The sequence below is a fragment of the Hemicordylus capensis genome, chromosome 7 (assembly GCF_027244095.1).
Source record: "Hemicordylus capensis ecotype Gifberg chromosome 7, rHemCap1.1.pri, whole genome shotgun sequence".
NCBI classification, from domain to species: Eukaryota; Metazoa; Chordata; class Lepidosauria; order Squamata; family Cordylidae; genus Hemicordylus; species Hemicordylus capensis.
The window spans coordinates 26,497,031-26,522,596 of NC_069663.1; the positions used below are offsets into that span (position 1 = coordinate 26,497,031).

The window sequence follows — 25,566 nt, forward strand, 5'->3', positions numbered from 1 at the left end:
GGCACAGATAGATGTTGTGTCTTGCTTGTTTGTTTAAATGGCAAAGTGGACTCTAGCTCAGAACGGTTTATGGCCCAAATACATCTGGATTCTGCTGCTTTGGCTGCAGCTGTCAGAGAGAAACCTTTGGAGAAAAGATGGAGGGGGGAGTTTCAGAATTGTTACCTTTGTGTTTTTGCACTCAGAAGCCTCTGGAGTTAATTTGCTCACTTCTGTATGAGGTTTTTGTTGAGCCTCCAGATGGATGGGTCTCCCAGTTTCCACTCCATCTGAACTGCCATCTCTTTGGGGTTTGTTTGTTTTTTACTTAACAAAAGCACAAAACAGTTTGCCATATTTTTCCAGTATTTTCACATATTTCCATCTGAACAGCTGGTGCACAAGTAGTAGCATTTCAATATAATTTTTTACAGGAGTGTAGATAACTTGTATTCTTCCCTTCTCCCCGAAAGTGTCCTTCCCTTTCTCCCAAATATTAAAAAACAAACAAACCAGCCTTTCAAGATTTCCCTCTCCCCTCACTCCTGGAAAGAAGAGGGATAGCCAGGAGTTTTTTCTTGGTGGTACCTGCAAGCTCTAGTAATGAAAGTCAAGGAGCACAGTGAAAAAAATGGGACTACAACTAAAGGTAAAGAAGACTAAACTAATGACAACGGGTACAGCAACCTGCCTCAGAATTGATAATGAGGACATTGAAGTGGTGGATAGCTTCTGCCTTTTAGGATTGACCATCTACAGTAAAGGATCCAGCAGTCAAGAAATATGCCGCAGACTAGCACTTGGTAGGGTTGCAATGAAGACCTTGGAAAGGATGTTTAGATGCTGTGACATGACTATACTACAAATATTAGAATCATGAATTTCAGACAATGATTTTTTCCATGACACGCTAGGGACGAGAAAGCTGGACTTTGAAGAAGCAAGATAGAAAAGTATTGATGCTTTTGAACTTTGGTGCTGGAGAAGACTTTTGAGGAGACCATGGACAGCCAGGAAAACATATAAATGGATCATAGAACAAATCAATCCAGAATTTTCACTCAAAGCACAAATGACCAGGCTCAAACTATCCTACTTCGGACACATTATGTGAAGATTCCTTGAGAAGGCCATAATGCTGGGGGAGGTTGAAGGAAAGAGAAGAGGAGGATGGCCAGCAGCCAGGTGGATAGACTCGATGACGACAGCAATGAATGCACCACGGAGAAACCTTAAAGGCCAAGTTGAAGACAGATCACCCTGGAGAGAATCTATCTATGTGGTCGCTAAGAGTCGACACCGATTTGATGGCACTTAAGCAAGCAAGCACATCCAAACTAGCAAGGCAAAGGCATGTACACAATTTTGGGTGGCTCACAACAGACCGATCTTCTTGGCATCCACGTTTAGTTATGTTTGCAATTTTCAGAAATCTGACAGTCATGGCTGAATATACAGAAGGTTTAAGAATAGACCACTTTCCTTGTAGTTGCAGATATGTTTAACAACTCCAAGAAAAAACTTCTGGCTGTCAAAATTTTGGGCACTGCACAAGATGCTGCAGATGTGGTCACTTTATGGATTGCAGAGTGCACAGGCTTTGCGATAGGAACGACATTGTTTTCCTGGTATGGGAAAATATTGCCCTCTTGTGGTCACTTTGTGGATTGCAGGGTGCAAAGGCTTTGGAATAGGAATGACATTGCGTTTCCCTGGATGGGGAAATTTTGCCCTCTTGTGGTCACTTTGTGGATTGCAGGGTGCAGAGGCTTTGCAATAGGAATGACATTGTTTTCCTGGTATGGGAAAATATTGCCCTCTTGTGGTCACTTTGTGGACTGCAGGGTGCAAAGGCTTTGCAATAGGAACGACATTGTTTTCCTGGTATGGGAAAATATTGCCCTCTTGTGGTCACTTTGTGGATTGCAGGCTGCAGAGGCCTTGCTACCCAAATGAGTCAGGAGGAACTCTGCCAAGGAGGCAATGGATGTTTCAAAATTTTCATATTTTAATTTCAAGAAACAAAGGTCCCATGCAACTGATTTAGAAGACTTTGGACTATTACTCCCCATTAGCAGGAGCAGACACACCTCAGATGACGTACAGGCAGAATATCAACAGGTACTGCTTCCATCCATTTGCTAGGTAAGGTTACAGCTGCTAACATGGCAAAGAGGCACCTTTTTAAAGTGGTGAATCTCTTCTGCTTAGCAAAGGGAGAGTAACTGACCCTACCCACCCCCAGCACAGTAACCCCAGTGATTGTTGCTGGTGTCTTATCTTATGTTTCTTTTTATATTGTGAGCCCTTTGGGGACAGGGCTCCCTTTTGTTTGTTTATTATTTCTCTGTGTAAACCACTTTGGAAACTTGTGTTGAAAAGCGGTATATACATATTTCTTGTTGTTGTCGTCGGGCACCTGTTAAAAACCCTGTGCCCTCTGGAGGAAATCACTGTGCCGTGTCATGTCATGGTGGCTGAGAATATTGCAGCCAAGCAGAGGGCAACTTTCTCAAGCCATGCAGAGAAGAACTGGCCCTCTTTTGATTTTGGCCCATTACCCGGAGGCCTGTCACTCCTCATTCAGAGAGACGACCACAGGTGTACACAGAAGCGAGACTCTCCTTCCTAAATAAAATGATTTATTGAAGCTGCCGTTTTGATTCCATTTCGCCCACAAGCCAAGGCAGGCCCAAGGCCCAGTGGGAAGAGCGGGGGCAGCATCTCCCTCCCGGCCTCACCTCCAGGGTCAGTACTGGATGTAAGACAGCACCACGTCTCCGTCAATGTCAATGGTGTTGATGTTCTGGAAGTGGCGGTAACGGTGCTTGAAGTTGAAGAGGGGCTGCCCGTCGGCAAAGACCTTGAACTTCTCATTGCCACATCGGATGGAGAGCTGGTGGAGGGAGGGAGGGAGAAAACAGAGAGGGGTGGGAATGAGATGCGAGGGGCCATCTTAGGGCAGGGGTTCCCAAACTTGGGTTCCCAGATATTGTTGGACGACAGCTTCCATCATCCCAGGCCACAAGGGCCAAATAATAAAAGCTGAGATGTTTGGGATTAAAGCATGGGTAGGCCCTGGTTGCATATGAATGGGAGACTTGATGTGTGAGCACTGGAAGAGATTCCCCTCAGGGGATGGAGCCGCCGCTCTGGGAAGAGCAGAAGGTTCCAAGTTCCCTCCCTAGCAGGCAGCATCTCCTGGTAGGGCTGAGAGGTTCCTGCCTGCAACCTTGAAGAAGTTGCTGCCAGTCTGTGCAGACAATACTGAGCTAGACGGACCATGGTCTGACTCAATATATGGCAGCTTCCTCTGTTCCTATGACACTGAATGCTAAAGCCCTTAGTGAGAGGGTGCCCAGAGAGGCAGGTCTCACCCCTTCCAGCAGGAGGCAGAAGCCACTGCCAGTCTGTGAAGACAATACAGAGCTAGATAGACCAATGGCCTGACTCAGTATATGGCAGTTTCCTATGTTCCTATGTTCCCTGTTCTACTTCCCCATCCCCAATGACGCCTGGCTGTATAAGAGACTTAAACATCAATGCCAGCTAGGATCTGGAATAGTCCCTATCCATCCCCAGCACAGCATCCCTCCAGCGGTCACTACTAGGGTCTACTTTATTTCTTTTTCGACTGCGAGTCCTCCGGGACCTGGGGACCATCTTATCTATGATGGTGTAGCCGTTGTAGTTGCCATAGTAAAAACCAAAGGACACTGGACACCTTAAGAACCAACCCTGGAATGTCAGCAGGAAGCTTCTTTGGACTAGAGCCCACTTCATCAGAGGCTGGACTCCATGTGCCAGTTCTTAAGGCCTTCTCCGAGCCTCGTTGTTTTTGCTGCCGCAGGTGAACGCAGCTACCCCTCGGGGACTGGCTGGAACTGGAACACTTACGTCGAAGTACCTTCCGGGCTGGAAGGGGTTGTAAGAGAGCTCCCGCTCTTCCTTGCCCCACTGGCCATTCAGGAAGCTGTTGCGTACCACGGTGCGCTCGTTGATGCGGGGGTTAATGTGCAGGGCGATGTCACTGGGGCCTGCCTTAAAGTTGATCCGGAAGCTGGCAGAGGAAAGTAGAAGCACCTCTGATTTAAAAGAGCCAGCGTGGTGTAGTGGTTAGAGTGCCGGACTAGGACCAGGGAGACCCGAGTTCAAATCCTCATTCAGCCATGAGACTTGCTAGGTGACTCTGAGCCAGTCACGTCTCTCTCTGCCTAACCTATTTCACAGGGTTGTTGTGAGGAGAAACTCAAGTACACCGCTCTGGGCTCCTTGGAGGAAGAGTGGGATATAAAATGGAAAAAATGGGGGGGAAATGTGGGAGGGGTGTAGGGGGGCCATGCCCACCCCCTGCATCCCCAGCCACCAGCCTTTTCACCTCCCCCCCAAAAAAATGCTTGCTGTAGAAGAGTGATTGCTCAACTAGTGGGGTGCCTCCCTCTGGGGCCGAGCAGGGACATATCCCCTCCCTCAATTGTCCAGTTATAGCTGCATCCCTGGTGGTTAAATCAAACCGATTCCCCCCCACCCCGACCGGGAGATCTGATTGGCATTTCTTGACAAAATGCATTCAGACAGACCCTCGAGGAATACCTTTTCGCATCTTGCGGGATGAATCCTCTCACCACAATGGTGCTCTTGGCGCCCAGCCCTCCGGAGAGGTTCCCCACATGGGGCACTTGCTGGAACAAACCAAGGAAAGTCACACTTTGATGTGGGAGGGGCAGGGGACCAAATCACACACCCCCCATGCAACTGTACGCAAAGATTGCACACAGAAATAGACAAGCTGTCCCAAAGCCTCCTGGCACTTACTGGGTGGTAGGAAGTTGGAGCAGACATCATCTGTGGGAGAAAGAAACCAGAAGGGGTCATTAAACAGATTGTCCGCGGAAGTGCTGGGACTGACCTGGAAACCCTAACCGAATGTTTGAGAAGAAATAAGTAACTCATCAAGGCAACTCTTCTTCCTCTGCTCAGTTCCTCTCCTGCACTACCTTTAAGCCAGGTGTTCCAAACCTTGGGTTCCCAGATGTTGTGGACTACAACTCCCATCACCCCCAGCCACAGTGGCCAAAGGCATGATGGAATTTGTAGTCCAGCATTACCTGAGGACCCAAGCTTGAGAACTCCGGGATGACTATTGCATTTGATTGATGCTTCAGTTGATTTAAATGCTTCTAATTATCTTTTTCATTATGAATTCTTTCGACTGGATTGTTACAGGATGAGGTTTTTATTATACTTGGTTATTAGGAGAGCTGGTCTTGTGGTAGCAAGCATGAGACTTGTCTCCTTAGCTAAGCAGGGTCTGCCTGGTTGCATTTGAATGGGAGACAACATGTGTGAGCACTGCAAGAGATTCCCCTCAGGGGATGGAGCCGCTCTGGGAAGAGCAAAAGGTTCCCAGTTCCCTCCCTGGCAGCATCTCCAAGAGAGGGCTGAGAGAGATTCCTGCCCTCAACCTTGGAGAAGCTGCTGCCAGTCTGTGTAGACAATACTGAGCAAGATGGACCAAGGGTCTGACTCAGTATATGGCAGCTTCCTATGTTCCTAGGTCCTTATTCCTATGGGTTGTAAATCAACCACCGCGAGTACAGCAGTTTAGAGAAGAGGTACACAAATTAAACATGAAACGAAAATGAAACAGCCTTCCCTGTAGGAGCAAGAGCTCAGCCAGGACCTCTCTCATACAAAGCAGTGTCTCCTCTCCAGAAGAGGCTTCATTTCACCGCTGGGATGGCATATACCCCTGACTAATAATCTCCAGGCACTTAAGCATGCTGGGAAAGTCACACCCTTGCCTGCCTCTCTCCTCCCACCAGAGGTCTACTTTTCCCAAGTACTTATGGGGAGATTGGGATACCCAGAATAAGGACAAATCTAGGCCCTGCGCCGCCACCCCCCCACAAATGGCATATATGGAGGTGAAGAGCGTCACTCCCCGAGACACAGGTGGAAATCAGGAAGGCTGCACACAGACACGGCTGGGGTTGGCCTCTTCCACGAAGCAGCATCTCAGTGGCTGCATCCCAGCCTCAGATGAAGTGTAACCCTAAAGGAGCATTCTAGCTGCTGGAAATCCATACACCCCTCCCTCTCTGCTGCCACACCTATTCCGAATACTTACGGGGAGGTTTGAAGGTGGGTACCCAGAACCCAGGCCCTGAAAGGGAGAGACGAATTGTGAGGTGAAGACTGCATGATATCAACCCTTGTTGCACATCATTAGAAGGGCAGGACCTGAACCCAGAGCCCAGACGCAGTCCGGAGTTGTCTTGAGGCAAAACAGAAGGGATGGAGCCTACAAGCTTGGGGCGGACCTGCGGCTTCTTCCTAGAGCCCCGAGGTGGTCCTCCAGGCAGATTGAGGGTTTGGCCTAAATCTGCGTCCTTGCCATCCCCACCCACTGGTTCTCCAAGCCTGCTCCTGTGCGACAGCCCTGCAGGTGTTTGAAGATGGCTCTCATATGCCCACCCCACCAACCCCAGTTCGGTCTCCTCGTCTCCATCTCCCTCAATTATTCCTCCCAGGACTTGGCTTCCAGACCCCTAAAGCTGCTGCAACTTGGTCTTCCTTTAATTATTTAAAATGAAAACTGGGATCATCAGGAGGGTTCGTTCTGGCATTTGCAGCGTGCCTGACTGTATGAAACAGCGGCTGCTCCTCCCCAGAAGCAGCCGCATCTCACCACAGGCCAAGTTTAACACTCCGACCCAACACACCCAAACCGTTCAGAGAGATTCACAGTCAAGGGCCCGATCCCGAGGGCCCAGAGTCCATCCCGGCAGGATCCCCTCTCTGCGATACTCACCGGCATCCCCATCTGAGGATAAGCAGGGGCTTGCATGCCCTAAATCAGCAAGAGAAACGCAGGGTGAGGCCTGGGTTGTGGGCTGAGCTCACTCGGGTTCGAGTGGCCAGAACCAACCAGAATGGGGGAGCCACAGGATTGGGCCTCGGGGTCCCCACAGAAGACTCTCCCCCATTCCTCTGGGACAGGAGTTTCTCAGCCTTGGGTCCCCATACAGTGCTGGACTACAACTCCCATCATCTCTGGCTGCAGTGGATGATGGGAGTTGTAGTACAACTACAACAACGGGACTCATGGCTGGGAACGCCTGCCCTAGGGACCAGGGATAGGGAGCAGCCTGCTTCCTGGCCTGCCCCCACCCCTCTGGTGGTCTTCCGCTTCCCTCTGACCTCCCGCCACTCAGGGTACTTCCTGAGGCCCTGATTCTGGCTGTAGAGAAAACACACGAAGAACAAAGAGGTGGGAAGCTGGTGGGGGCCCCATCAGAGCTGCTCCAAGAGCCCCAGGCCAGAGCTCCAGGACCCCCCTTGGAAGGGCCGAACTCCAGGGGAAACCCACCTGGACCCTTCCATCCCCGGGGAGGGCTACTCACCCCGCCGCCCATCAACATGCCTCCTCCTCCCAGCACCGTCATGGACTGCAGCTCCAGATCGCCGTCCGTGTCCACCACCTGCACCCGCTCCGGCGGGATCCGGTGCTTGAAGTCGCAGAAGTGGCCCCTGTTCACCATGACCTGGCAGGAAAGCACAAACCAGCACAAGGGGGGGGGGGTTGGCCTGGGGCCCAGCCGGGGGCATCGCTCAGGGGTGGCCCTCGGGGCCCAGGAGGAGACACTGGCCGGCTCCCCACTCCCCTCTCCCTCCTCCAGGCCCTCTTCCGGAAGGGGAGGGCAGCACTGGAGACCCCTGCACGGGGCAGAGCAGGGAGCTCCACACCCGCCCCGCCCCGGACGGGGCTCCAGTCTCGGCCACTTGGGCGCCTGTCCAGACAAACCTGGTATCGGTCACCCTGCACCAGGAAGACGATCTCAAACTGCTGGCCCTTGTTCAGGGGCATCTTGTGGTGCTCCTCCTTGCGCCACTTGCCCCCCTCGAAGGTGTTGAGGACGACCTGGTCTTTGCCATCAAAGCGGGGGTTGAAGTGCAGGGCGATGTCGGCCCCATCCTGGGCTCCACAGGCAAAGTTCACACGGAACCTGGAAGGGATGGAGGGAAGGGAAGGCAAAAGGGGGCAGGGGGCAATTTGTTTGTGCTAGTCCTGGCCCTGTCATCCCTTCCCCCAAAGCTGAACTGGAATCTGGCAGAACTGCAGCGTTGCTTTGAAAGCAGTTAAGTTCCTAGTCCTCATTGACTGGCAATGTAATCGGACGGTGCATGATGCAGCCACCTCCTTGCTGAAACTAAGCCGGTCTAGGGCTGTTCAGTGCCTGCCTGGATGGGAACCTCGTGGATGTTGCCTTGAGCGTCGTTAACAGCAGGAAGTGGAATATCAATACAATTAAATCTTTTATTTATGGTTATTTAGTTAAGATATTTATACCCCGCCCCTCCAGTACACTAGTGCTCGGGGCGGCTTACAACATTTATAAAATAGTTACAATGTACCATCAGACTAATAACATTAACCAAATAAAGATAAAATCCAAGCTAAAACCACAATCGGAATGGCAGATTTTAAAATTTCAAATTAAACGTTATTTTTAAAAACTAAGAACTAAGAACTGTAAAAACTAGATCTCAGATGGTAGAGAGCCACTTCAAGCAGTCAGAGGCAAGGTACAGCTTCTTGCTTCCCCACCCCACCCCAGCCCCCGCATGGCTAGGAAACTAGATTTTGTCTTTTGCAGAGTTTTCATTAAAATGTGTTTGTGTGGGAAAGGTTACCAATAACCTCAGGGCAGAATCTGAGCTTCTGCAAAGCAGAGTCTATAGTTCCAAGGTAAGGTGTCTCAGTGTCATTCCTGCCATCCCGAAGGTGCGTTACCTCTTGGTATGATGCGGTATGGTCCCTTGCACATATACAGACATTCCTGGATAGAGCCCACCTGGCACCGGTTTGGAATAAGGCAGCGGCTGAAAGACAGGAAGGAGGAGGAGGAGATTTGAGCAACTCCAAATTAATTAATTCGAAAATCAACACACAATTATATTATCGCAGTGTTTCAGCATGCATCTTGGATCTGAGAGAGAGAGATCTTCTCAAATATGTTTGTTCATAATAGCATTTACAGTGCAGCAAGGGGAGAAATCTCATCGACGTTCATAAAGAAAAGGATCTATCGCTTCAGATCTTGCTCAGCAATAAGATGTAGAAGTCTTCAGAGGAGTTATCTTAATAGTGGTATGGAAGAATGCTCTGGAGCATGTGCAGAGCTGCTTTCTCTCATAACTAACAGCTTCTGCATGTCCGAGGTTGAGGTAAACAGTCTTCTAGGGCAAAGGATGAACAGAAGCTCAGTGGCAAAGCATCTGCTTTGCATGCCAAAGGTCCCCAGTCCAATTCCTGGCAGCATCTCCTGGGAAGGCTGGAGAAGCTTGAAAAACTGCTGCCAGTCAGCATAGTCCAGGGATCCCACACTTTCTTTAACAAGTTGTAGTGATCAGACACCCCTCCCTCTAAAGAGTTAACTGGAAGTGAACGCTATCTTGACTGACAGGCTGGTGAACTCCAGGGTTCACCCAATCAGCACACCAGGTGGGTGGGACCTAGAGAGCTGTTGCGAGGAAGGAGGAAATTCCTTTGTTAGGAAATAAGCTAGGCTGGAGATGCTCAGAGGAAGACATGTGGCCATGGAGGCTGGCTGCAGGAGAATGACTCTGCAGATCCTTGAGAGTTAGGAGGGCAGGAAGCTTGAATTCTCATCTGGAGGTTGGTGAGTTCAAGGAAAGAAATCCTGGGCTTTGGCTTTGGGAAGATTAATATAGGGAAAGGTTTGTTTAGTCAGACTTTGTGTTAGAAACATATTTCTTTAGTGTGTGTGTTTTGCATATTCCTGATACTGTTTTATTGTAGTTTACCTGCAACATAATTGTAATAAGAAACACTAGCCTATGCCCATCCTACTTAGGGCCTTGCAAAAGACTCTCTAATCAATTAACATGCCTAAGATAACCTGTTTTTGGAATCTACTAAGTATTCTTAACTGTATCTTAGAAAGCCTCAGATGGAAGTAGTCTGCAGTAATTGAATAAAACTTTTTAAAGTCTTTTCTTTTTACAAGCCTCTCCGAGTTGTTTTTTAACTCAGGAAAAGTGGGGGCAAAGTGGGATTTTCTCTGGTGCAAACAAGTCCTCAGATGGCCACCACAGCCATCTTCAGCCTCATCAGACTGAGGAGGCTGCAGTGCTCGAAAAGGCCTCTTCAGGTGTGGTGCACAGGATTTTGTGTGATTAGCTTTAGGCAAATCTGTCTTCAGATTGACTTGCTGTACAGAACTGTGTGTACAGGTAAACATGCACACTTGACAAGGATTCTGCACACGGTAGGTGAAATGTGTGAATAAGGCCCAATGCATTGGGGTAAAATCTGGCATCCTTGTAGCTTTCTGGTTTATAAGTCGTAGGAACATAGGAAGCTGCCATATACTGAGTCAAGCCATAGGTCCTTCTAGCTCAGTATTGTCTTCCCAGACTGGCAGCAGCTTCTCCAAGGTTGCAGGCAGGAATCTCTCTCAGCCCTATCTTGGAGATGCTGCTAGGGAGAGAACTTGGAACCTAGGTGCTCTTCCCAGAGCAGCTCCAACCCTTAAGGGGAATATCTTACAGTACTCTTCTAGTCTCCCATTCATGTGCAACCAGGACAGACCCTGCTTAGCTAAGGGGACAAGTCATGCTTGCTACCACAAGTTGCAGCTGACCCACTATTTTCAAGCACCTGCTTTCTCACCGCTAATGTAGGGAAAATCTCCCCGTCTTCTACCAGCTCCCGCACCTTGTATCCAATCTTTCTGGAGCAAAATGGAAATATCTGGAAAGTGAACCCACTTGTGAATGATTAATCAATTTCACCTTGTGCAATAGCGAGTGGGCTGGGGTCAAGAGGGTTTAGGCGGCTGACATCCTGTATCCCTTGGTCCACTTTCAGTCACTGTATCGCAAAAGGAATATTTTGTATAAGGTTGGATGGTTCCCCTTATCAGATCTCTTCATGCATAGGAGCTCAGGGGCGGGGTGGAGGGGGGAATTATGCCAATGCTGACTAGTTCTTGCTGGTGGAAGCAGAAGTCGTGGTGTCCTTTGTCCAGTGTTCACTGGAGTTGGTGCAATCCAGAAAGAGGAGAGCACTAGACCTGGTTGTGCCAAAGCAGTGTGGATAAGTGGTTAGAGCACCAGGGCAGGATCAGCTGGAGGGGAAGGAACCATGTATAATAGCCTCAGCTGCATGGTGCTAGGGCAGGATATAAGTGTAAGTTAGCCCCCGCCCTTCTCAGAAGGAGGCTCTGAACTGAGCTCTTTGTTGTGCAAAACTGCGCCCGTTTTATAGTTACACAGAACTCTTAATCCAGCAACAAGCTGGAATGGTAGCAAATGGCTTTGCTAGAGCAAGGGGACTTATTAGGAGCCAGCGTGGTGTCGTGGTTAGAGGGCTGGACTAGGACCGGGGAGACCCGAGTTCAAATCCCCATTCAGCCATGAGACTTGCTGGGTGACTCTGGGCCAGTCACTTCTCTCTCAGCCTAGCCTACTTCACAGGGTTGTTGTGAAAGAGAAACTCAAGTATGTAGTACACCGCTCTGGGCTCCTTGGAGGAAGAGCGGGATATAAATGTAAAAATAATAATAATAATAATGCAAGAATGCAGCCATTACGGGCAGAGAGAGGCTTTGCAATGCAAACTGAAGTGAGTTTTTAAAAGAGGCTGTTTTAATGGCCTCCGTGTGGCCCACTTTTTTCCGTAGCAATGAATCCGTACAAAATGTTAAGATTCCAATGCAGTGTTGTTGTTTTTCGAGGCTGGAGGAGTCAGAGTGACGACGACGCATCTAATGCTGTTATTCAGAATGCCCCCAAATCCAAGCGTCGAGGGAGAAAAGGAGGACAAAGCCATACTTACCGGGTTGTACGTTGGCATATAACCGGGTGCCGGCATGAAGTTCATGGTGCCTGCGATCTCGTCTCTGCACTGTGACAGCACTACTGGGTCGAGATTGGCTGAAGAAAAACGGCTCCCAGCTGGCAGGAGATTTTTATAGCATGTCTTGGGAAGAGGTGGGGCCCCGAGGCGTTGGCTCTCGGCCACCCATCTATGCAGGTAGAAAGTTCACTGCACTCACCTGTCCGCATCCCCACCCTAGTCTCTCCCCACGGATGCAGCGGGAAAGCGCATTTGTTATTTCCCCCTGATGACGGGAAGTCCCAGGATTTAAGCCCATGCTATATGGCCCAGTGGTTAGAACAAAGGCTGTCCTGTCTGAGAAAAGGTCCCTGGAATTTTATTGTGTGCTACAGAGGATGGCCAGCTAAGTTTGGCCATTCCTGAGCTCTTACCACCACCCAGGAATGCAGATATCTCACAGGCGAAGCTGTTGCTATCACTCGACCTCCATGCGAGGTGAAAGCTTCACCTGTGGGATTTCTGCCAGCCAAAACGCAGGAGCTGGGGCAACGGGTTTTAAAAAAGAAAAGGGATGGGGCAGGTCGAGAGATGGTGAGGGCAAAAGGCTTGCGAAACTTCTGAACTGCAATCTCAATGCTAAAGATATGCAGGCGTATTTTGCAGTCAACTTTGATGTGGAATGTGGGAGCCAACTGGTTTAATTAAAAGTGGGGGTGGGAGAGATTTTGGAATGCGTGAGTGTAACAATTACACACACATAGTTTAGGTATCTGGTGCAGTTCTCAGAAGGCAAGAGGCACCTGACAGAAGAGGTGCTTGAGCCTCAGGATTTGGATAGATGCCAACCAAGCCGACTTAAGGGCACCTCTGTCCACGTGCAGAGTGCATATCCATCACCACTGAGAAGTACCATGAAAGCAAATGTACTGTAGCTGTATGAAACAAAGAACAATAAGTGACCACAGAAGGCAAGCCAGGGCCCAAGGCAAAGTATTCCGGCAGGAAACCTTTGAAAGGACATGGAAGTTCCACAGGAGGTGCTCAAATTTCATTCCAAACAGCAAGATCCTTCTCTGTGCCCAGTTTCTCAGACAAGATTCACCAGGCCTTAAACAGGCATAGAAACCTTGCTCCAGACTGCCAGTTGTGTGGCTATAGTCACTCAGCAGTGAAAGAGAGGGAAACTTTGCATATGCCCAGAGGCTACTCATTATGAGGATAGATCCAGAGCCTGAGTGCCCACTGAGCTAAGCTCTGGCTTTCACCTTTCCCCTGCATCCTAGAGAGGGAAGGAAACTCTGTACATGCACACGAGCCCTTTTATTACATTCTTGGGGTTAAGCCCTGGCACTGAACACAACTGTCCACTCTGGACCCAAGTAATCTACCAAGGCTAATCAGCCCCATTACTCTTACACATCAGCCTGGCAGAGTAGGCCCTGTCTGGGTGAGACCATCACACCTTGCAGGAAATGAGGGCAATAAAACCCTAATGCTACCATCCCAGGGTGTAATAGATGGGTGTGCTGTTTGTTGAGGCTGGGCCGTTCAGGCACACCGAACGGTCAGCAAACAACCCTGGAGCCTCGGTTGATGGGGGGGGGATCTCCATGGGAACCACCTTGGAGGGGGCCATAGCCATTGGGGACAGGCGAGAGGGTGCAAAGGACAGGGGAAGGGATGGCCGAGGCTCATAAATGGAGGCAACGCCCTACCTGTTGGACTCTGGACTGTCAGATGGTGCAGGGAGACGGAGCTGAGCACCCAGGGGGCAACGCCCAGGCCTCGGAGCCAGCTCTGTTTGCAGGGGCGGGAGGAAGAAAGGTCCTTCTCCGACTCACATAGCTTGCTCCCACCTGAACATGTGATATTTTAGATTCTAGTTTGATGGAAGCCTTTATGCTGGAGTATCAAAGGGCCGAGTTGCTCAGGTGGGTGCAAGAGATTTGTTTTGCCCCTCCCGGACTGTTTTATTTTAAACTTGCATTTCCTTGATGCATGCATATGGCACGACTGGTCACTTACCACTGGGGGCGGGGAGCACACGGGGCTTTTCTAACATTGTGCGAAAATATCCAAACATAAACGTTTGAAAAAGTAAGGAAACATCGCAAGGAGCAGAAGTGCGTTGCTTCAGTTCATGTTCCCACAGTCCCTGCATCAAGGACGGTGGTCTTGGCCCGAGGTTTCCCCAGACGAGCTTCTGCTCTCGTTGGGAGGTTTCTTTCTTTTCCCGACTTTTGTCTCTGTGACCCTAACACTGGATGCCACAAGCTCTTAAACTGATGTGCACAGCCTCGAACAGAGGCTCAGAGCAGGCATTCCCTAGCCTTGGGTCTCCCAGAATTGCATCTCTAAAAAAGACCCAGGGAGACACATACGGCTCTGTTTTAGAGGGGGTACAAGTGGCACATGCAGCGAAACTTTCTCCATGCAACCCGCCAATGTGTCTCCATGCATGCTTCCCCCACCCCCGCAGTTTGCCCTATGCCAAGCATGAGCGGAACAGAATTGCCCTTTAGCCTCATCAGTTAGATCTTTATGGCTGTTTGCTAACCCTCACTTATCAGCTATGTACACAAGCAGATTCCTATCTGCTGGACACCAGCAGGTGGAGTGGCCCTGGGGGAGAAGAGAGCCTCCAAGCCTCATCCTTAGAGGGTGGTTTCCAGGATCTAGCCACTTGGCTGGCCTTGAAGAGGAGAGCTGGTCTTCTGGTAGCAAGCAGGACCTGTCCCCTTAGCTAAGCAGGATTCGCCCTGGTTGCATATGAATGGGAGACTCCATGTGTGAGCACTGCAAGAGATTCCCCTTAGGGGATGGAGCCGCTCTGGGAAGAGCAGAAGGTTTCAGGTTCCCTCCCTGGCAGCATCTCTAGGATAGGGCTGAGAGAGATTCCTGCCTGCAACCTTGGAGAAGCCGCTGCCAGTCTGTGAAGACAGTACTGAGCTAGATAGACCAATGGTCTGACTCAGTATATGGCAGCTTCCTATGTGCCTTCCTATGAAGGAGTTTTGACGTTTTTAACCTATTTTGATACTGCAAGTTATGTAGGAGCAGGGAAGGAATGGCTGTGCCTACATCAGCAGAAGGATCCGTCAAGAGTGCAGATATTTTAAGCCTTGGTTCTATCCAGGAATTGCCTCTTGGTGGCCACTTTCAGACAGCCGACGGGATGAAGATATGAAGCTAGCACATCCTTCCCGAGTCAGAACATTCATCCAATACTCTCGTCTTCTCTAGGGGCTCTCAACCTTGGGCCCCCATGGTTGAGACGGTGGGCTGGGGAGGGTGGGAGTTTTAGTCTGACAACATCTGGAGACCCAAGACTGAGAACCCCTGATCTACTCCGGATGGCTGCAGCTTTAGAAGGGCTCGGAGTGTGACTTTTCTTTTTAACTGGAAGTGCTGGGGATGGAACCTGGGACCTTCTGCAGCCAAAAACCCCCCAAGGGTGTGGCATAGTGGTTAGGGTTGAATGTAGGTCAGGGAGACCCAGGTTCTAATCCCTGCTTGGCCATCCCTGCTGTGGCTGACCAGCTCCAGACACTCTTGGAGGAAACAGACTAACTAGATCCTTTTCAATCAGGCTTCAGGCCCGGCTTTGGAACAGAAACTGCTTTGATTGCCCTGTAAGATGACCTATGCAGAGAGGGGGAGAGACCTCTTGGATCTCTCGGTGGCTTTTGATACCATTGACCATGGTATCATTTTGGATACATTGGCCGAGCTGGGTGTAATAGGCACTGTTTGGAGGTGGTTCTGCTCCTAACTTGAGGCCCGTTCCCAAGACGTGGTGGTGCTGGGAGACTGACTGCTCAACCCCTTGGCAGTTATGTGAGTTCCATTCTTTCCCCCGTTGCTGTTTAACATCTACATGAAACCAGTGGAAGAGGTCATGAGAGATTTGGCCTGAAGTGTCATCAATAAGCAGACGACACGCCGTTGTATCTCTCTCTTTCATCCGATGCAGGTGAGGCTGTGACTGTCCTGAATTGGTGCTTGGATGCAGTAATGGACTGGATGTGGGTGACTCAGCGGAGACTCAGTCCAGACAAGACAGAAGTACTGCTGGTCGGTGGTTCCTCTGCCCAGGTGAAGGATGTCCAGCCGGTCCCAGATGGGGTTGCACTTCTCCCCCGGAAGGACTAGGTTGGCAGTTGGGGGGTGCTCATCGATCCAGCACGGTCTCTAGAGGCTCAAGTGGCCTCTGTGGCTCGGAGCACCTTTTATCGGCTTCGGCTGATACGCCAACTGCGACCGTACCTGGACAGAGAGAGCTTGGCCGCAGCAGGGACTCATGTTCTGGCCACCTCTCGCTTGAATTACTGCAGTGCATTGTATGTGGGGCTGCCTTTGAAAAGGGTCTGGAAACTGCAGCTGGTACAAAATAGGGCTGCAAGAGTATTAACTGGGACTGGACGTTTTGAGCACATCACTCCAGTGCTTCATCAGCTGCAGGGGCTCCCAGTCCATTTCCAGGCCCAATTCAAAGTGCTGGTTTCAACCTTGAAGGCCCTAAATGGCTTGGGACCAGGTTACCTGAGAGAGCCCTTGCCCCATATGTCCCTACCCACACTTTAAGATCTTCTTTGGAGGCCCTCCTCCACATGCCCCAGCCAAACGAAGTGAGGGGGGCGGCTACCAACCAGGGAAAGGGCTTTTTTGGTGGTAGCACCCCGTTTATGGAATAGCCTCTCCAGCGAGGTTCGCCTGGCTTCACCACTTTGCTCTTCTAGATGCCAGGTAAAGACCTTTTTGTTCACCCATGGCTTTTAAATTCAGGTTTTTCAGATTTGATTCTGATTTGTAACTAATTTTAAAATGAATTTTTAAGCTGATTTGTATTGTATTTTGGATTTGTTCACCTTTTGGGAGGTCTGTTATTTATGGGGCAGCTAACAAATAAAGTGTGTTATTATAATTAGACCTCTGCTGCATGCCCTGGTTGTCACTGGTTTAATCTTTCCTGGTCTCAGCTCCCAAACAGAGGAGACCATAGAGAATTAAGGGCAGGGCTGGGTTCTACACAAAGGCTGCAGGACAGAATTTGGCACTGGCTATATACATCAGCATCCCAAGAAATTGATTGTCTATCTCTCTTTTTAAAAACAGTATAGCCCTTACTGCTGTGATGATAGGAGGCAAGGGGGAGAAAATGCTTGAAGAAGATTACCAGACATTTCAGAGTCTCAGTATCCTGCACAGCTCCCTTTTGTTTAACGACCAGGAAGAGAAGAAATTATCCAAACAAAAAAGCCACAATATTTGCAATGTTCAGGCTAGGTTAACCCTGAACCACAGAAGCAGATGTGGGGCAAAATATTTATGCATTTTTTGCCAAAGCACACAGTACCACCCACTCTGGGTTAATGGATACCAACAAGGAGGATGTGCAGCCTACTCAGAAAGACGACGGACTCCAGCTAACAGAGGGGAAAAGCAACTAGCCCTATCTAACCCTAGCAAAGCATCCCTCCAGTGGCTGCTGGTGGTGTCTACCTTGTATCTGGTTTTAGACTGAGAGCCCTTTTAGGACAGGGGACCTTCGTATCAGTCTATTATTATTTATGTAAACTGCTTTGGGAACTTTTGTTGAAAAGCGGAAGCAGCAGCAGCGGCCACCCCCTCTGGGTTCAACGGGGCTGCTTACTCCCAGGTATCCCTGCCATGGACTGCAGCCTTCACCAGGAGGAAGGGGAGTTGTAATTTGGTCGTTCTATAATTTGTTTTTATAGTTCCATAATTTGTTTTTTATTTTATTATTATTTGAATCATGCTTTACTGTTCTCTCTTATGCTGGTCTTGGACCGTAATAATGATGATTGACTGTTTGGCCTTTTCTTTTATGGCTTTATGTTTCTGTAAACAGCTTCCAGCAATTTTGGAAAAGGAGTCTGTAAACCTTTTTAAAGGAAGGGATGAACCAACACACACACACACTCCAGAGCATTATAAAGCAGCCTTTAATCTCTAGTGAATAAATCTTCTCTCCTCCTCACAAATTTCTCTGCCACCACTAACCTTCCTTTGTTCAAAAAGCACCAGGGTTCAGAAGACAGGCCTCTAGTCTCTGCCCTCCCTGAAAACAAACGTGGGTATCCCAGCCCCCTCCCCGAGGCAGAGCCCAGCTGTTGAAAGGGATGCACAGCTGGGCCAGCATCCCAAGGCACTTGTACCCCCTCCTCTTGCAAAGGCCAGGAGTCCAGTCTAACCCATGTGCACAGCAGGCGGAGGGGAACGCTTTCCTCCTAAAGCAAGATGGCGCAGCTACAGCTTGGAGTACACAACTTGCTTAGGAGTCTTCTTCTCCATGGCAGCTTGAGCAGATTTGAGGACATCCTCCGTCTGCAGCATGCTCATGTTCCAGGTGGCCTGGAGGACAGAACGCGGTGGGGGGGTCAGAGTGGAAGGGAGACAGAGGGAGAGGCTGGACTTGAATTCCCACCACCCACAGCCACAACGGCCTGGGGCCCTTGACACACGTTGCCAGCATTTCACAATTTCAGTTTGGGGAGGGACAGCGGGGGAAAGGGGGCTCCTGATGTGCCAATCTAGGGGGGTCAGAAGGAGCACATTTCCATGGGTTGCTCCCCTCACCAGTTCATAATTTCCTGTAATTCCTTCCTCCTCCCTTGATGATCTCTCTTTTCTTGACTGCAGATTGGGAAGCAAAACTCGAGGTTTTCCAATGCAACAGCAATGCTGTAGGAGCCCAGGCAGCTAAAGTTTCTGTGTCGTCTCAGCAAGCAATCTGTGCACACTGTTGGGTAAGCCTGCTCTGAAATTCCAGGATTCTGCACCAGCCGAATGCTGCCCTTTGCCCGAGCTGCTAAACAGGACAAGGGCGATACACCTCTGCAGGCGGTCAGGAGTGCCTTCATCTGGAAACAATTCAGCCCAGGATTGTTTAGCTCAGGCGCTCCTAATATTGGATCTCCAGATGATGGTGGACCACAACTCCCATCATCCACTGCAGCTGGAGATGATGGGAGTCGCAATCTAACAGCTGGGGATCCAAGGTTGGGGACCGCTGGTTTACTCTGGCAGACAACAGCTCTCCAAGATCCTTCCCAGCACGGCTAACCCGAGATCCCCTCCTTACAGAAACCTGGCATTAAAACTAGGAGATGGGGCACAGATCAGCGGAAGAGTGTCTGCTTTGCATGCAGAAGGTTCCCAGTTCGCTCCCTGGCAGCATCTCCAAGATAGGGCTGAGAGAGACTCCTGCCTGCAGCCTTGGAGAAGCCGCTGCCAGTCTGGGTAGACAATACTGAGCTAGACGGACCAAGGGTCTGACTCAGTAGGTGGCAGCGTCCTGTGTTCCTATGACCTTCCACACGCAAGTGCTGGTGTTCCACTCATCAAGCCTGCCCACCACTCACCATGTATCTCAGGCCTTCAGGCACTGGGTGATCTCTGGAATAGATAAGATTCACTTTGGTACCCTGCACGGCAACCGGGCTCTTGCTGGCGATCTCGGCGGCCAAGTCAAAGGCACTCTGCATCATGGCCTCCTTGTCTTGGAACACACGGCTGCGAAAAGGCAGGAATGGATGGTCAAGGTGGGGATGCCTCTGACCTAATGGGTTGAGAGCCTTTCTGGGTCTGATCAAAAGCCCACCAGCTCCAGCACACTGGCCTGCAGCAAGCCCACAAGTGGGGCATGAAGACAACAGCTGTCACAACCACCAACACAACACCCTACCACCCCGCACCACCCCAACCACCAACCACCACAAACAACAAGAGTCCAATCCATTACATCAGCTTTCTGTTTAAAGCCAATCAGCAAAGTAGCCACTCTTTCCCTCATCTTAGGACCCTTGTTAAATAATAGTCAGTTTCCTAGAGAACTGGCTTGACCTGTCTTGCCAAACGCAGGAGTGAAATTGACAGACCTTTTGGTAGCAAGGAGAGAGAAAACCTTTTACTGGTTTATAAGATGTATTAAATCACCTTTCCTGCCCAATTACTAAGGACAGGCCTCTTCTCTGCAAATCAATCTAGCTCTTTTCTGACACCATCTAAGCTAGCAGTCGCTCCAACATCTTGCAAGAGCAAGGTTAGCAAAGCTTGCCTGAAGGAGGACTGCCTCTTGTTAATTTTACGTTCTTGTTCCTGTATTAAAAAGTAACCAATATTTTAGCTTGTCCCCACAGCAAGGCGGAGAATTGCCCAACCCCTTGGAGACAGGGGAGCAACCTCGCTCAAGAGAGCGCAGCATGCCCAGCATGATAAGTAGCATTATCAGCCCAGACAACTAAAAGACCAAGGAAGGCTATACATTTAAAGGCCCACCTACCTGACCAAGCCACTGCTCTCGGCCTCTGGAGCCATCAGTTTCCTGGCAGTAAAAGCCAGCTCGTTCACCAGGCTGGAAAGGCAAGGGAGACACCAAGACAAGAGAGTGACGTTAATGGAGGAGGGTGTGTGGTTTTCTCCAAGGAGGAAGAGCTGCCTGCAGGATGAGCCAGCCTGCTTCCCACACCTGCTCCAAAGGCTTCCACTCCTCCTTGTAACTCAGTGGTTGTTCCAGGCAAAGCTGGCTTCCCACAGTCCTATGCAGCACATGCTACGTGCCGATGGGTCTTCTTGCATTCAGGGCATGGAATTCTGGGATCTAGCTTGCCCTCACGCCCACAGGCTCTCCTACTGCAGAGACAGCATGAATGCAGCTGCTCCTCAGAACCAGAAAGAGCTGCAATTCCTGCCTTGGGTGTCTGCATTCCTCTAGACGAGGAAGGGAACAAGGGGCCCAAGCTGAAATGAAATCAAGCACTAACCTCCGATTGCCAATGATCCGTGGTAAGCGTTGTAGAGCTCCAACGTCAGCTGCCATCCCAATATCTACTTCCTACAAGTAGAAGTGGGGTGGGGAACATGTTTAGATATCGTGGGAGGGGGAAGGAAAATGTCAGAGCTCTGCGGACTGAAATTATGGGTTGGGGGCAGGTGCGTTGTGGGGGACAGGAGCACCAGGTCAGGGGAAAGTAAGGCACTAAAGCACCCCTCCTGACACACACCTTAACCTGGAACCAGGCATCCTGGGCACAGTAGCGGATATCGCAGGCCGAGATGAGGTTCACACCTGTAAAGGGGAACATAGCCAACAGTGCCGTTCATACTGCAGCATCCAAAGGGAATTCAACGGGAGTATGTCGGGGCCTGTGTGTCTTTAGGCGCACTCCCATATCTGGGGCTGTGCGCGGACAATGCCAAGGGGGTGCAGGATGTGATCAAACAGCCCTGCAGGGAATCTCCACCTTTCTTTTATGAGAAGAACAGCTAGCTGCTACCCCTCAGGCGAAGAGAGGCTTGAAAGCCTGTGGTGACGCCTGCCAAAACAGCAAGAGCAGCTGGGCAACATCGGCACATACCAAGTTGCTGTGGACAGAATCGGATGAATGAGAAGAACACAAGAAGAGCCCTGCTGCATCAGGCCCAAGAAGGCCCATCTAGTCCAGCACCCTGTTTCACGGAGTGGCCCGCCAGATGCCCACAGGCAAGAGGCGAGGGCATGCCGTCTCTCCAGTGCTCTAATTTTTTTCATCTGCGCACAGAAGGAGTTTTCTTCTGGATGGCAGTCTCAAGGCAGTGTGTGCATATATGCATTCAGGACAGGGCCTTCCTGATTCAACCTGAGTAGGATATAAAATTAACTGAGTGGACATCAAAAAGCTTGTGCACACATGCGCATGCCTTAGAAGGAATGCTGCTTCTCTCCTGCTGCTGCTCCCCTGCAACTAGTATTCGGAGGCATCTTGGCCTCTGAGGCTGGAGGTGGCCCATAATCATCAAACTAGTAGCCATTGCTAGACCTGTCCTTCATGAATCTATCTAAGCCCCTTTTAAAGCCATCCAAGCTGGTGGCCATCACCACATCCCATGGCAGAGGATTCTATAGATGAATTCTGCAACGCGTGGGGAAAGAGCTGCCTTTTCAGTCCGAAATCTCCTGGCTATCACAGTTTCATGGGAAGACCCCTGGTTCTGGTGTTGGGAGAGTCTCCACGTGGCAAGGCTCACCTCCTCCAACGCAGGCGCCGTGGATGGCAGCGATGACCGGCTTTGGGCACTAAAGAGGCAGAGAGTAAGTTAGCTGCAGGAAGCCCATCTCTCGGCAAGGCAGCCCATCCCTGGCTTGGCCTCGCTCACCTTCTCCAACACTGTGAAGGTCTCTTGATACTCTCGGATTATCTTGCGAGAGTTCCAGGCCTTGCGGGCCACGTCATCTCCTTCCACCATCAGGAAGACACTGCCCATCTCCATCAGGTCGATGCCTTGAGGAGGCAACATGGTTTGACTGGGCTGCGTTGCCATTCTGCTCCATTCCAATGGGCTCAGGGCTGCTTACGACATCCCGCCCTCCACCCCCGCCACCCGGACCCAGGAAAATGCCTCCATTCCCCACAATCACTAACTTTGCCTGGAAGTTACTCATTGTATACCTAACATCAGTTTTAAATAAAGAAGAAAAGCAGCTCAGTACGTGTGTGTGTGTCCGTCCAGAGTTCTGCCCAGCAGGGAAGCAGATGTTAGCTCAAAGGTACTGAAATGCTTCTCCTCCACACACCTTCTTTCCAATCCAGCCCACCCAAAAACAAACCATGTTTATTTCCCCCCATTACTCGCAGCAGGAAATCTACATTTCACCTTAAAGAACTGTATCCATACATTCAGATTCCATATTGTGAGGGCTGGCAACTTGCCTTAAAAAAAAGCCTATCTCAGGGGCCAAAGGCCATCATGGTGGAGGATGATGGGAACTGTAGTCCAACAGCATCTGGGGACCCAAGGCTGAGTACCTGATTTAGTTGATATTCTCTAAGCAAGGGATATACTACATTGCAATTATTCCCAAGGAATGTATGGATACAGTGATGGCCATCTGGAATTTAAATTCCAGATGGCCGTCACTGAATCCAGATAATCTGGGATTTAAATCCCCGTCCAAATCCAGCATTCTACCCACTATACAACATTTAAGAGAGGAGAATGTATGGTCGCTAAGGGTAGTAGAACTAGGAACAGGGGATACTACCTTATGTTAGGCCAGACCCTTGGGTCCCTCTAGTTCAGGACAGTCTATACTGACTGGCAGCGGGTCTCCAAGGTTTCGAGCAGGAGTCTCTCCCAGCCCTACCTGGAGATGCTGCCAGTAAGTGAACCCAGGACCTTCTGCCCACAAAGCAGGTGCTCTACCACTCAGTTATGGCCCTATTCCCCAACTAGAAGAGAGAAAATGGGGGCAGGAACATCTCAGAAAGGAAAATGCAGAGCCAGAAAAGGGCAAACAAAATGATCAGGGGTTGAAACACCTTCCCCACGAGGAAAAGGTAAACTGTTTGGGGTGCTTTAATTGGGGGGCTGGGGGAGAGAAGAGACAACTAAGGTGGGGGGGAAGACACGGTAGAGACGTACCTGAAGTGAAGACTTTCCCAGCACCCGATATCACCACCGCATGGCATTCAGTGTCTTCAGTAATCTTGTTGAAGCACTCTACCATCTCCCTATGACAAGAAACAGAAAAGCAAGAGGGTTGCCAGCACCTGATGCCAACTTGAAAACAGGGAGAAGCCACGGTTGTCATAACACAGAAACAGGTCCAGACACATACATAGGAACCTAGGAAGCTGCTGTATACCGAGTCAGACCATTGGTCTATCTAGCTCAGTATTGTCTACACAGACTGGCAGCAGCTTCTCCAAGGTTCCAGGCAAGCATCCCTCTCTTGGAGATGCTGCCAGGGAGGGAACTAGGCTCTATTCCCTAAGGGGAACATCTTACAGTGCTCACACACAGTCTCCCTTTCATATGCAACCAGGGCAGATCCTGCTTAGCTAGGGGGACAAGTCATGCTTGCTACCACAAGACCAGCTCTCATCTCACCTAACAGGTCTTTTAAACCATCCTCATTTCATGCTGTCCCTTGCTGCTATAAGAGCATCTCCGCTTCTCCAAAGTAACCCCTAGGACACACACCTCGGGTCCTGAAGTCACTGCACTTACCTCCAGAAAGCAGCATTCATAGCATTCCTTTTGTCTGGCCGGTTGAGTTCCACATGCATTACTTTGTCCCGCACCCGGGTCAGCTTCAGGGTCTCATAGCTGTCCAGGTAGTCACGCTTCTCCTGCTGCGAGGACATTTGCCTTAAACCGAGCCAGGGAGTCTTGCGGAGGGACAGATCTGGGAGCAAGTGCGCATTGTTAGCAGCAGCAGCAGCAGCGCCCCTGCTCCCTTCAGCCTAACCAGGAAGGGGTGTGAGCAAAAGAATATAAAGGGGGTCCAGACACAAGGTCTCTCCTTCCAAGCCCACGCCAAGGACTGGGCACCCTCCCAGTGACGTGGCTGGAGGCAGGGCAGAGAAGACCTGCTGGCTGGCAACTCCTGCATTTGCCTTTGCCGAGTTTCGTTTCACCTTTTAACACAGCCAGCCACCCCACCCCACCCCCATTTAGGATTAAGAGTAGTGGGGGAAGTCAATGGGGGAAGGGGGTGCTGGGTGGGGGAGGAAAGCAAGAGGAGCAGAGGACCCAAATATGGAGAGAGGAAAGCGAGGCAGCAGGGGACATGGGGGGGGGAGCAAGATAATAAGGGGAGGGGGAATAAGAGAGAGGAGCAAGATAGGAAGAGGGGTCCAGGCGGGAGTGGGGGAGAAAAGGCATGCATGCAGGCATGGGGCGGGGGGCTCTAGATAGCTAGGGAGAAGAGGAAGTGGGGAGGCTGGGGGGGAGGAGGAGGAGGAGGAGGCGGGAGGCCCCTCCCACACTCACGTCTCCTCAGCAGCCCCCTGAAGACGGTGCCTGCAGCCCCCACCATGGGCGCCCGAGCTGTCCGCGTCTCCGCGAAGCTAAGTTGCGTCTGTCTGTCTGTCTGTGTTGTGTGGTCCCGCCAGCGAGCACAGGAAGCCTAGAGCGTCTTCCCACCTTCAGCTGACCGCCCGCAACGACATCACCACCAGACTGAAGGACGAGCGAAGCCCTCCCGCCCTAAAGATGGCCCCCGGGCGGAAGTACCTGGGCGGGAGGCCATAGAGAGGGAGAGATGCTAGAGCGCCTCCCTAGTCCCAACCCGAGACTTCCGGGCTCGCTGTGCGGCTGCTGGACCTGCTGGGCTTCCGCGGGGAGCTCTCGCTTGCGCGCCCGGCTCCCTTCCTCCCTTTGCGAGCCGCTTGCCTCCTGCTTGGTCTTTACTGGGGCTTTGCCTGCCTGCCGTACAGCAGGAGGATTGTGAAACTGGGCAGGAGGCAGCCCACACCCACCTGCGGCTTATTGCGTTTCGAGATTGAGATCATTTAGTCTCCCATCCCAGCTGAAGACTTTGCTACTGCTATTAGTTAATGTGCACAGTGGCCTGAAGAAGGGGAATCAAGCTTGCCAGCCCGTTTCCCCCTCGGGGCTTGCTTGGAAGCGCAGCTCCTGCTGGCTGCCTCCTCATCTGCCTGCACGCCCCATCCATGCGCCTCCGAGCAGGCACCGGGGTTTCCTTCTAGTGACTTCTCACGCATTTAGAGGCCACCGTTTTAAGAACAAGAGCAGGCAGGCTATGAACACCACTTGGGCAGCAAGCCTAAATCTTTGCAGCATTCAATGACTAGTTCTTGAAGTTAGCATTGGACGGAGTGACTTCACCCTGACCCTTTGGCATCGGAAAGAGAATGGATTTAATGGAGTCATGAGTACCCTTCCCCCCCACCCCGCAAGCCTTTCCTAAC

The 25,566-nt window shown here is 50.6% G+C and overlaps 2 protein-coding genes across 2 annotated transcripts; both read right to left on the minus strand.

The window, feature by feature from the left end:
* Window positions 1–2,610: 2,610 nt before the first annotated feature.
* On the minus strand, window positions 2,611–12,020 carry LGALS4 (galectin 4). The gene is made up of 10 exons (XM_053268120.1): window positions 11,846–12,020; window positions 8,777–8,865; window positions 7,787–7,988; window positions 7,386–7,526; window positions 6,794–6,832; window positions 6,110–6,145; window positions 4,795–4,824; window positions 4,573–4,661; window positions 3,877–4,039; window positions 2,611–2,875 (listed from the first exon to the last, which is right to left on the minus strand). Exons 1-10 carry the CDS (start codon window positions 11,888–11,890, stop codon window positions 2,729–2,731), a joined length of 981 nt encoding a protein of 326 aa, XP_053124095.1. The 5' UTR covers window positions 11,891–12,020; the 3' UTR covers window positions 2,611–2,728.
* Window positions 12,021–17,796: 5,776 nt separating this feature from the next.
* ECH1 (enoyl-CoA hydratase 1) lies at window positions 17,797–24,843 on the minus strand. The gene is made up of 10 exons (XM_053268786.1): window positions 24,626–24,843; window positions 23,861–24,038; window positions 23,273–23,361; window positions 22,007–22,131; window positions 21,878–21,926; window positions 20,875–20,939; window positions 20,635–20,705; window positions 20,154–20,225; window positions 19,234–19,384; window positions 17,797–18,223 (listed from the first exon to the last, which is right to left on the minus strand). Exons 1-10 carry the CDS (start codon window positions 24,669–24,671, stop codon window positions 18,119–18,121), a joined length of 951 nt encoding a protein of 316 aa, XP_053124761.1. The 5' UTR covers window positions 24,672–24,843; the 3' UTR covers window positions 17,797–18,118.
* Between the last annotated feature and the right edge of the window lie 723 nt (window positions 24,844–25,566).